Source organism: Microcebus murinus, chromosome 2 (assembly GCF_040939455.1).
Source record: "Microcebus murinus isolate Inina chromosome 2, M.murinus_Inina_mat1.0, whole genome shotgun sequence".
Classification (NCBI taxonomy): Eukaryota; Metazoa; Chordata; class Mammalia; order Primates; family Cheirogaleidae; genus Microcebus; species Microcebus murinus.
This window is the reverse complement of record NC_134105.1, coordinates 74,403,487-74,415,798: the sequence shown is the minus strand read 5'-3', so window position 1 is coordinate 74,415,798 and position 12,312 is coordinate 74,403,487. Positions and strand designations below refer to the sequence as shown.

The following is a 12,312-nucleotide window of genomic DNA, read 5'->3' as shown; positions in this document are numbered from 1 at the left end:
TAAAGTATGCATGAGGAAACACTCTTTTAGCAGGTCTATGAGCAGAAAAATACAGAAACCTCTGACGTGGGATAGGATGATGGCAGGAGGAAGAAGTTTTAGGTAGTTCTCTGAAGGAGATGACACCTGAGTACAGTTTTGAAGACCTTTATTCCTACTTGCTAGGGTTAGATTATGACAACAACAGAAAATCCCTGTTGATATGGAACTTACAGAAATGCAGAAGACTGACATAGAACAAATATGTAGTATAATGTCTGTCAATGAAAGTGCCATGAAAGAAACAAAGCAGGATGAAGGACCTAGAGTGATTGATGGGAAAAGACTGAGACAGGAATGTGATTGATATGTTCAAGGAACAGAAAGAAAACGAAAATGAATGGAATAGCATAGGCAAATAGGTGTGTGGTTGGCAATAAAGTCAGAAACATAGTGGGTAGCTAGAGGTATTTAAAGCCATGCTGTTCACTGTGGTAGCCACTACCTACATGTGGCTATTTAGATTAGAAATAAAGTTTGATTTTGTCACTTATATATCAATTGCTCATTAGTCACTTACATGTGATTGGTGCCTACTGTATTAGATAGTGCAGATATAGCACTTTTATCATTGTCAAAAGTTCTTTTGGACATTATTGGCCTTCTCACGGGCCAGACTGTATTTTAAGTAAGGGGAAACCATTAGAGAATTTTGAGTAAAGTGACATGATCTGACTTTAAAAGTTGTACTCTTTTTGCCATCTAGAAGGGTAAGTAGAGGTTGGCTAGGTGAAGAGAAGGAGGACATTTTAGGCAGAAGTGTAATAGGTATAAAGGGTCAGGGGATCCCTTAAGATGTGAAAGTTGTAAGAGATTAGTTTTAGCCTTTGACTCTTTGGGGTAATTTTTATTTTGATATACTTTCAAACTTACAAAAAAATTACAAATATCTACAAGGAACTTCCATACACTCTTTATGCATATTCACCAGTTGTTTACCTTTTGTCCCATTTGCTTTATCATCTCTCTCTTATATGCATATATACAAATAATGTCAGCCAGGCACGGTGGCTCACGCCTGTAATCCTAGCACTCTGGGTGGCTGAGGCAGGTGGATCACTCAAGGTCAGGAATTCAAAACCAGCCTGAGCAAGAGTGAGACCCTGTCTCTACTAAAAAAAATAGAAAGAAATTAATTTGCCATCTAAAAATATATAGAAAAATTAGCCAAGCATGGTGGCACGTGCCTGTAGTCCTAGCTAGTCGGGGTGCTGAGGCAGAAGAATTGCTTGAGCCCAGGAGTTTGAGGTTGCTGTGAGCTAGGCTGACACCACAGCACTTAAGCCTGGCCAACAGAGCGAGACTCTGTCTCAAAAAAAAAAAAAAAAAAAAAACAAATAATGTGTAAGTAAAATCCATATCCAGTTTTAGAGAGATCTGTTTGAGAATAAGTTGTGATAGTGTGCTCTTTATGCTTATGCACTTCAATGTGTGTACTTCCTAAGAATGACTTTTTTTTTTTTAACATAAAGCCAGTAGTTAATCAAAGCAAGGAAATTATAGATACACTACTATTACCTAATACAAAAAGCATGTTCAAATTTTAACACTTGTCTTAATAATATCCTTTATAGCTATCTCCCCAGCTCCCATCCACCTCACCCCTCAGTCTAGGGTCCACTCTAGGATCATATATAGGATTAAATTGTTATATCCGTTTGGTCTCTAATCTAAAACCGTTCCTAAGCCTTTCTTTGTGTTTCTTGACCTTGATATATTTAAAGAGTATACAGGCTAGTTATTTTGTAGAAAATCCCAAAGTTTGAGTTTTTCTGAAGCATCCTTATGATTATATTCAGGTTGTGCATTTTTGGCAGGTATACCAGTGATGATGTATTAATATCTTCTTAGTTCACCATACAACAGGTATATATTATTGGTTTCTCTCAGAATTGATAATGTTAGCTTTGATCCCTTGATTAAGGTAATATCTGCCAGGTTTCACTACTGTAAAGTTATTGTTTTCCCTTTTGTAATAAGTAATTTTAAGATTATGTAATAACCTGTTTCTTCACCAAATTTTAACTCACTAGGTTTTTATGATGTTCTTACTCTCTCATTCCTTCTTAACTTATTATTATTTTTTTTTTTTTTTGAGACAGAGTCTCGCTTGTTGACCAGGCTAGAGTGAGTGCCGTGGCGTCAGCCTAGCTCACAGCAACCTCAAACTCCTGGCCTCAAGCAATCCTTCTGCCTCAGCCTCCCGAGTAGCTGGGACTACAGGCATGCGCCACCATGCCTGGCTAATTTTCTATATATATTAGTTGGCCAATTAATTTCTTTCTATTTATAGTAGAGAACAGGGTCTTGCTCTTGCTCAGGCTGGTTTCGAACTCCTGAGCTCGAGCAATCCGCCCGCCTCAGCCTCCCAGAGTGCTAGGATTACATCTTCTTTACTTATTAATCAACATTCTGCTGTAAGGAAGAACTTTCCCTTCTCCATCATTCATTCACTTATATCTGTGAATTCATGGATTCTTGTTTTATTCAAAGAGATACAATCCATTATTATTAAATTGTCCCTGATTTGTCCAGTGGGAACCCCTTTGAGCTGGCTGCTGTGTCCTTTTGACTTGTTCCCAGGATTTTTTGAGAATTTTTTTACTTTAGGGCAACAAAATCTTCCAGGCTCATATTATACCATCCCTGTTTCTGCTCAGGCATAAGCCATTTCTCCAAAGAGCTTTCATTTACTTCGTTTAAGCTTTTGAAATTTAGTCTGAAGGTAATGACTGGCCACTTACACTCCATGAGGGGCATGAACCAACTCAGCATTTTAAAAAGACCACTCTAGTAATGTAGAAAAGATTGAGTTATGAACCTGGCAGTAGAGAGTATCTCTTCAAGTAATTTAGACAAGCCATAATAAAAGCCTAAAAATACTATCAGTGAAAGGGGAACAAAGTAACTTTATAGTGGAGAAACATGACAAGTACTACCTCAGCTGGGTGACCAGGGTCAACATCCATAGTGATATTCTGTTGTATCCTTAATAAAATGGCACTTACCTCTGTGGTATTCCTCCCAAAGACCCATAACCCCAATATAATCATGAGAAAATCATGAGACATATCCCATTTGAGGGACATTCTACAAAATATATGTCTAGTACTCCTTAAAACTGTCAAGGTCATCAAAAACAAGGAAAGTCTGAGAAACTGATAGAGCCAAGAGGAGACATTACAACTAAATGTTATGTAGTTTCCTGGATGGGATCCTGGGACAGAAGAAGGACATTAGGCAAAGACTAAGGAAATCTACATATGAAGCATGGATTTTATTTAACAATAATGTGTTTATTGGTTTATTAATTGTAACAAGGCACCATCCTAATGTAACATGTTTAATAATAAAGGAAACTGGGACAGGGTACCTGGAAACTCTGTATTATCTTCACACTATTTTTGTAAATCTAAAACTTTTTAAAAAATTAAGTTTATTGAAAAACTATCAGTGGAGATGAAGAAGGATAATGTATTATAGAGTATTGTTTAGGAGATTGAATCAAAAAACACGTGGTGACAGAATTGAGAAGGATTAAGTGATAGTTTCTAGTGTTTTGTTTTAGGTGCATGAATGAGGAATGTGTTTTTCACGTAATACATAATGATAACTACTTCAAAGTAGTCATTTGTGAAGGCTATAAACATTTCAATAATGCAGCCATTATTCAAAATGTTTTGCAGATCTTTGGAGTCTTTTGTAAATTCTTTCGGATATCTTATGGTCTTTTATACACTTTAGTTAGAGACACAGTAGTATAGCTGTCAAGGCTTTGATTGTAGGCAAGTTTCTCAACCTTTATAAAACCCAAAGTGGGCATAACAACCTATATTAAGAAGTTGCTGTGACCTAAATGAGATTATGTGTATAGTAAGTAATAGATTTTTGTCCTTTGAGGGTGAATTTGATTTTATAAAGCAGCTATAAGTTTTTTGGAGCCTGGTCTGATTAATATTTAGAGTATACTTGGTATTTGTGGTTGAGAGCAAGATAAAAAAAAATTGATAGGACAAATTTTTGTGTGGCCTATAAATTTTTAAAGACAATTTTAATCTTTTTTTTTTCTTAATGAGGGAAAAATCTAGAGAACAATTTTAATCTTACAGTAGAGTTGCAAAAATAGCACATTGTATTTATTCATCATGTCTTACTCTCCTCCCATCAATAATAGTCTTGTCTTTCATAACCGTGACACTTCTGAAGAGAACTGGTCAGTTATTTTGTAGAATGTCTTTCAGTTTGTTTGATGTTTTCCCTTATTAGATTGAGGATATGCATTCTTGGGAAGGATACTATAGAGGTGATATCCCCTTCTCAGTGCATCTTTACAGGGGCTGCATGATGTCAATATGTATTACTGGTGATGTTAACCTTGATCAGTTAGCTTAGGTGCTATGTGCCAGGATTCTGTACTGTAAATTTACTATTTCCTTAAGTACTTACTGTTAGTAAATATTTTGGGAGAGATAATTAGAGACTGTGCTTAAATTTTGGCCCACTAATTTTAGCATCCATGGGTGATTCTTCTCTTGGTAGTTATTATGGAGTTCTAATGGTGATTTTTATGTTCACTTCATTCCTTCTGTGTTTGTTAGCTGGAATTCTTCTGTAAGGAAGAGCTATTTTTTTACTCATTCAAAATTTTAAAGCCAATGTTAGTACCAGGATTTTCTGGTTAAGAGCCAGTTGAACTCTTTAGTTGTGTTTTTTTTTTTGTTTTTTTTTTTTGAGACAGAGTCTCCCTTTGTTGCCCAGGCTAGAGTGAGTGCCGTGGTATAAGCCTAGCTCACAGCAACCTCAAACTCCTGGGCTCAAGCAGTCCTCCTGCCTCAGCCTCCCAAGTAGCTGGGACTACAGGCATGTGCCACCATGACTGGCTAATTTTTTCTATATATATATTAGTTGGCCAATTAATTTCTTTCTATGTTTAGTAGAAACGGGGTCTTGCTCTTGCTCAGGCTGGTTTCGAACTCCTGACCTCAAGCAATCCTACTGCCTCGGCACTCCCAGAGTGCTAGGATTGTGCAGGTGTGAGCCACTGCGCCTGACCCAGTTGTGTCTTAATTTGAGGCAAAAGGATAGACGATTCATTTGTAAGTTTAGGGCTAGATAGAATCTGTAAACTCAGTTCTGTGTCTTGACTCAATTTAGATAATTTTTCTTGTATCAAATATCTCAAGTTATAAGTTGGGGGAAACTAACAAAATTTTATTTTTGTATATTTTAAAAATTTTATAATTTAGTAACTACTTTTTAATGAAAATGTACCTTTATCTTCTTTTTCCCCCTTAGGCTTGAAAAGGAATACACTACAATAAAAACTAAAGAAATGGAAGAGCAAGTTGAAATTAAAGTAAGCATTTCAGGGCTTTTTTAAGCGCTGAAGATAATTGAAATCACTTATTTGGCAGTAGATACTAGTTTATGTTGTTATATTATTACCTATCTACAGTAAGTTTAACAATGAAGTTTATCCTTACAGTCTTCACTGATACATTTATTTACATCCTACTAGATTATAGTTAAAAATAGACATTTCAAAAAAGCAGAATAATGTGACTGGACAGTGTATTTCATTCTAGGGTGAAAGAGAGCACCTCTTCCCTTTTTCTATATTTGTTGGTGGCTCATCAGGAGAAAATACTCTCATGGGGAAGATAATTATCATTCCATTTAATATATTTTTAAGTGGTAGAGAAAATAATCTAACATATTAGATGCTGAGGCTAATAGTATATTAGGGAAACATTAAAGAGAGCAAATATTACACTAAAACTAATTATGGCTGCTCTAGAGCTATAGGAAGCTTTGACTAATACAATTTTTTCTTCTCTAAGCAATAGTTATACTTTTGAATTATTTCTTTGCAGAGAAACAGGTAGATTTTCAGTTCAAAGGGCATATAAATACCCTACATATACCCTAATATCCAAAAATTTATATCCCTTGTAAGCCAAGGAATTCTTTTTTTGTTGTTCTGGAAAAACTAGCAATACACCAAGGAATTCTTATGTTGAGGATATTTGGTACTCTTGGAGCTGGGGCATAAGAGAAGTTATGTTGGCTTTTATGCTGATACTGCAAGATTGGGATGATAAGTGGCAGCATGAGTCAAGGAATTCCACTGGCTAATCTAATTTCTGATCTTGTTAATTAACCCCCCCCAAAAGGTCAAAAATAAAGCAGTTTTTATTGAATGACTCCCTCCCCCCCTTTTAAACTTTATGTTTGAGTGTGTCTGATTTTTGATGGACCTGGCAAGACATCAGATGCCCACCTTATTTACAGTTAATTAGCCATTTGTTATTGAGGCTTGCTATAAAATACCACTCACACTCCACAGGTTCTAGGGAATGATGGGTTCTGTTAAACAGGTATTCCTTCTTGCCTCATCCGCCTCAGAAGCCTCTTGAGAGACAGCCTTTCCTATTTTCTTATGTGAACTCTCTCTCCTCCCTTTTCTATTTAATGCTTTATTCCAATTTATATCGCCTAGTCCCTATTAATTGGAAATAGATATGTTTACATTTTTCATAGAGAAAAGAACCCTGTGGATGTTTTTACCTCCCTTTAAAAAATACTGTCACCCAATGCTTTTAAAAAACTATCACCCAAATGCTGCTTTTCTTTTTCTTTTTTTTTCTTTTCTTTTAGGTACTGTAAGGGTAATATTAAATCATACCCTGTACTTCAACCTACTGAAAGTCAAAAAGTATTTCATCCCTATGAATGGGGAGAGAGTATGGGTTGTAGCATACCATGAATATTTGAAACTGCAAATCAAGAATCTGAGGATGGGGAAGCCATCCTGTTCATTTCACCATGCTATGTTATTGAAAAAAAAATCACATTCTATGAACAATCTTTGCTCTTGAAGAAGCTTTTTATGAAATTAAGTATGTGAATATAGAAACACCAAAAGGTATTTTCAGAAAACAAATTTTTAGTAGACTTTTGCTTATGTTTGCAGTTTTTTCCATATTTTATTTTTTGGGAAAAGTTACAGTTCATATCTCTCACAAAATACTTTTGAATACTAGTTCCATCTGTCTCAGGCAGTGGCATAAAATTGTTTATAGAGAAGAATCTGGAAAAAAAGTTTAAAAAGTTAGTGGAACATATTAGGTGAATAAAGTATGCTAATCTCAAAGGTAGTCTGTTCCCTTTTAGTCTTGTTTCCATATAGTTCTTTTTTTAATACAATTTGATCTCTTTCTTCATTCCTCTAATCCCCCAAAAGACAAAACCAAAGCAAGTTTTGAGTTATTTACTTTTTTATTTACTATATATTTGTGTTTGATTTTTGTCTTGGACCGGACAACCCATTGCAGTCTTGATCAGAAGACTACCATATTTACAATTCATTAGCTACATACTAATTGAGCCTTGTTGTAAAGTGAGAAATGGCCACTTGTTATGTTCTCTCCTCCTTCCCCCTTCCCAGGTCTCATTTACAAGAGAATGGATTCTTTTAAACTAGGGCTTTCTTGATGTCCTCAATAAATCCCCCAGGGAGATAGTTTTGTACCATTCTTTACATAAACAAATGGTATGATCATCAAATTATATGATGTTTTGATATGGAAGTATAAAATCAGCCCTTGGTATGATGGAATGTGTTTAAGGTCTCTGTTTTTACTTTAATTAAAATTCTAAGACCTTTGGGGTGGTAACTATCTAAGAAATATATCTGTCAGTTAGCTCCCTGTTTAAGATGTGACTTTTAATTATTTTTTCCACCCCTTCCCTAAAAGTGGTATAGAAAGGTTTTGATAATAATGGCTTCATATGGAGAATCTTACAGTTTACTGTGTGAAATTTTTTATTAATAGAAACATCTTTATCAGTGTCTTCTTCCAATCTGTTGATGTTCCACCTGAGGGGGAGGAGGTAAGAAATATTAAAATTCTAGCTTATATCAGGGTGACCCACAAATCTTTAAAGAAGAAAAACCTTTATCCCCCTGATCTATTAAGGTAGACATATGAACTTATAATTTAATTTTCATATTTACTTGTGTTTTGGGACATAGATACATATAGCCCTACAAATGGGAAGTGTTAAAAATTCTGACAGGTTTTTAGTCAGAAGTTTAATATTTTTTCCTGTTTCAAAAATTATGGTATATTTCAGATATACTGAAAGCCAGAAAATAATATAAAAACATTTATGTATACACTGCCTAGCATAAAAAAGAAAATATGATAAATATTATCTAAGTTATCCAGGAATTATATTTTAACAATCAGTGTGAGGTATTAGTAGAATAGAGGCTCACATTTATTTAACCTTAATATATGATGGATCATTTACATGCTTTCTCTCTCCTTATTCTACAACATCTTATGAAAGAGTTCTTTATCTTCATCTTTCTGTGAAGAAATCAAGCTTCACTCAGTATACCAGTGGTCACATGGCTAGGGAACACTGAAAGTCAAGGATTTGAACTCTGATTGTGCTATTCTTTTTTTATATTTATTTTTAGATTTTGGAATATTATGAGTGTACAAATTCTTTGGTTACATATATTGCCTTTGCACTGCCCGAGTCAGAGCTACAAGGGTGCTCATCCCCCAGACAGTGTGCACTGCACCCATTAGGTGTGAATTTACCCATCCCCTCTACCCTCTTCTCACCTGCCCAATATCTGATGAATGTTACTTCCATATGTGCACAGAAGTAGTGATCAGTTACTACCAATTCAGTGGCAAGCACAGGTGGTGCTTGTTTTTCCATTCTTGTGCTACTTCACTTGGTAGAATGGGTTCCAGCTCTATCCAGGATAATACAAGAGGTGCTATATCACCATTGTTTTTTGTGGCTGAGTAGAACTCCATGGTATACATATACCACATTTTATTAATCCTCTCATGTATTGATGGGCACTTGGGTTGTTTCACATTGCAATTGTGAATTGTGCTGCTATAAACGTTCGAGTGCAAGTGTCTTTATTATAGTGTTTTTTTTGCTATGGGCAAATACCCAGTAGTGGGATTGTTGGATCAAATGGTAGTTCTACTTTGAGTTCTTTGAGGCATCTCCATATTACTTACCATAAAGGTTGTACTAATTTGCAGTCCCACCAGCACTGTATGAGTGTTCCTGTCTCTCCATATCTGTGCCAACATTTGTTGCTTGGGGACTTTTTGATAAAAGCCAATCTCACTGGTGTTAAGTAATATCTCGTTGTGGTTTTGACTTGTATTTCCTGGTGATTAGAGATGTTGAACAGTTTTTCATATGTTTTTGGCCCTTAGTCTATCTTCTTTAGAAAAGTTTCTGTTCATGTCCTTTGCCCACTTTTTAATGGGGTTGTTTGATTATTTCTTATTGATTTTCCTAAGTTCTATGTAGATTCTAGTTATTAGCCCCTTTTCTTCCATTCTGTAGGTTGTTTGTTCACTCTAATGATAGTTTCCTTAGCTGTGCATCTTTTTAATTTGATCAGGTCCCATTTATTTATTTTTGTTGTTGCTGTGATTGCTTTTGGGGTCTTCATAAATTCTTTGCCTAGGCTGATATCTGTAAGAGTTTTTCCAGCATTTTCTTCTAGAATTCTTATAGTTTAATGTCTTAAGTTTAAGCTTGTTATCCATTGTGAATTAATTTTTGTGAATGCTGAGAGGTACAGATCCTGTTTCAGTTGTCACATACAGCTATCCAGTTTTCCCAGCACCATTTATTGAATAGGAATTCTTTTACACAGTGTATGTCTTTTTCTACTTTGTCAAAGATCAGAAAGTAATGTAAGGATGGTTTCATATCTGGGTTCTTTGTTCTGATCTATAGGTCTATGTCTCTGTTTTTGTGCTAATACCATGCTGTTTTGGTTACTAAAGCCTTGTAGTATAGCTTGAAATATGATAAAATGATGCTTCTTGATTTGTTCTTATTACATAAGGTTGCATTGGCTATTCAGGGGCTTTTCTGGTTCCATACGAAGTGTAGAACTATTTTTTCTAGATTTGCGAAAAATAATGTTGGTATCTTAATGGGGTTTGCATTGAATCTGTAGATCACTTTAGGTAGTATAGACATTTTAACAATATGGATTCTGCTGGTCCATGAGCATGGTAGAGTTTTCGATTTGTTTACATCCTCTGCAGTTTCTTTTCTCAGTATTTTGTAGTTCTCCTTATATTGGTCTCTTACCTTCTTAGTTAAATATATTCCTAAATACTTAGTTTCTTTGGTGCTATTATGAAAGGTATTGTGTCTTCAATTTGATTGAAGCTTGACTGTTGCTGGTGTATATGAAAGGTGCTAATTTGTGTGCATCAATTTTGTATCCTGAGGCTTTGCTGAATTCATTTATCAATTCCAGGAGTCTCTTGGTTGAATCTTTAGGGTTTTCTAGGTATAATATCATATCGTCAGCAAAGAGCGATAGTTTGATCTCTTCTGTCCTCATTTGGATACCCCTGATTCCCTTCTCCTGTCTGATTGCCCTGGCAAGGACTTCCAGCACTATATTGAATAGTAGTAGAGATAGTGGGCAGCCTTGTCTGGTTCCAGTTCTAAGCAGAAAAGCTTTAAATTTTTCCCTGCTCAGAATGATGTTGACTGTGAGTTTGTTGTGTGTGGCTTTTATCATTTCGAGGTATGACCCATTTATGCCTGTTTTGTTAAGAGCTCTTACCATGAAAAGGTGCCGAATTTTGTTAAATGCCATTTCTGCATCTATTGAGAGGATCATATGGTCTTTGTTCTTGCTTTTATTTATATGGTGAATTATATTTATAGATTTGTATATGTTGAACCATCCTTGCATCTCTGGGATGAAGCCCACCTGGTCATGATAAATTATTTTTTTGATGTGCAGTTGAATTCGATTTGCTAAAGTTTTATTGAGAATTTTTGCATCTATATTCATAAGGGATATTTGTCTGTAGTTTTGTTTTTTTGTTGTGTCCTTTCCTGGCTTTGGTATCAAGGCAATATTGGCTTCATAGAATGAGTTGGGGAGGATTCCGTCCTTCTCAATGTTGTGGAATAATTTATGCAGCATAGGTACCAGTTCTTTGTAGGTTTGGTAAAATTCAGGTGTGAATCTGTCTGGTCTGAGACTTTTTTTAATTGGAAGATTTTTTTATTGCTGCTTCAATTTTGGTGCTTGATATTGGTGTGTTCAGGAGTTTTATTTCTTCCTGATTAAGCCTAGGGAGGTTGTGTGTTTCTAAGAATTTGTCCATTTTTTCCATGTTTTCAAGTTTTGGGTTGTAGAGATTTTTATGATATTCAAAGATGATTTGTATTTCCATTATATCAGTTGTGACCTCTCCTTTTTCATTTGTAATTGAGCTTATTAAAGTCTTTTCCTTTCTGCCGGTTAATCAGCAGGATGATTTGTGTTATTCTAAGGCCCATAGATGTTCTTCTGTATATATACTGTGCTGCTTTCCAAGAGAAACTTTGATGTGTATGTAATGTAAGAAGGATTTGGATGCCCATTTTTCTGTGGCATATCAAACTTTTCATTAGTGGCTACATAATAATGTCCAATGGAGGCATGATAGCATAATTTATTCAATGATTGGTTAATTTAGCAGGTAACTTATAGTGCCTACTACATGCCCGAACACTATTCTAGGCACTTGAGGTATGGTTATGACCAATTCCTGCTTTCATGGAGCTTGCATTCTAGTATGGAAATGACAATAAACAGAAAAGTAAAATGTATATATTTTAGATGGTGATAAGTGTTAAGGAAGAAAAACAGCCTCAGGGAAGAAGATGATAAAATAATAGTGTTGGGTTGAAAATTTAGAGAAGTTCAAAACCAGGTGGGTTTTGAATAAAGACCTGAAAAAAGTGACAGAGCTAAATATGTGACTCCCTGGAAGAAGGGCAGTACCTGTTCAGGAAGGTGACTGGCGAGGAACAGTAGGCATTGTGAATGGGACAACACGAATGGTGAGAAAAATTATAGGAGTTAAGATAGAGCAGGTTGCTGATAATGTAGGATGCTGTTGATTATAGTAATGACTTTGGCTTTTACTCTGGTGAGATGGAAGCCAATGGGGGTTTTCAGTAGAAGAGGACAAGATCTGACTTCAGTTTAGTGGGTCATTTTGGCTGCTATGTGAAAAGTAATTTGTTAGGGATAATAGCAGCTCTATGAAGGTTAATGAAGTAATGCAGGCAAAAGATGGTGGTGGCTTGGACTGAGGTGGTAAGAAGTGTTTGGATTCTGAATAGATTTTAAATATAAAACTGACAGATTGAATGTAGAGATGTGAGAGGGAGAGGAATCAATCGAATCAATCAGGT

The 12,312-nt window shown here is 35.5% G+C and overlaps 1 protein-coding gene across 6 annotated transcripts in view; it reads left to right on the top strand.

The window, feature by feature from the left end:
• EVI5 (ecotropic viral integration site 5) overlaps nt 1-12,312 on the top strand; it is a 203,528-nt gene that overhangs the window by 66,632 nt on the left and 124,584 nt on the right. For all 6 annotated transcript variants that reach the window (XM_075999852.1, XM_075999853.1, XM_012790919.2 and 3 more), the window contains one exon: nt 5,335-5,395. In XM_075999852.1, the coding sequence (XP_075855967.1) occupies nt 5,335-5,395 (61 nt within the window). The remainder of the gene's footprint in view (nt 1-5,334; nt 5,396-12,312) is intronic.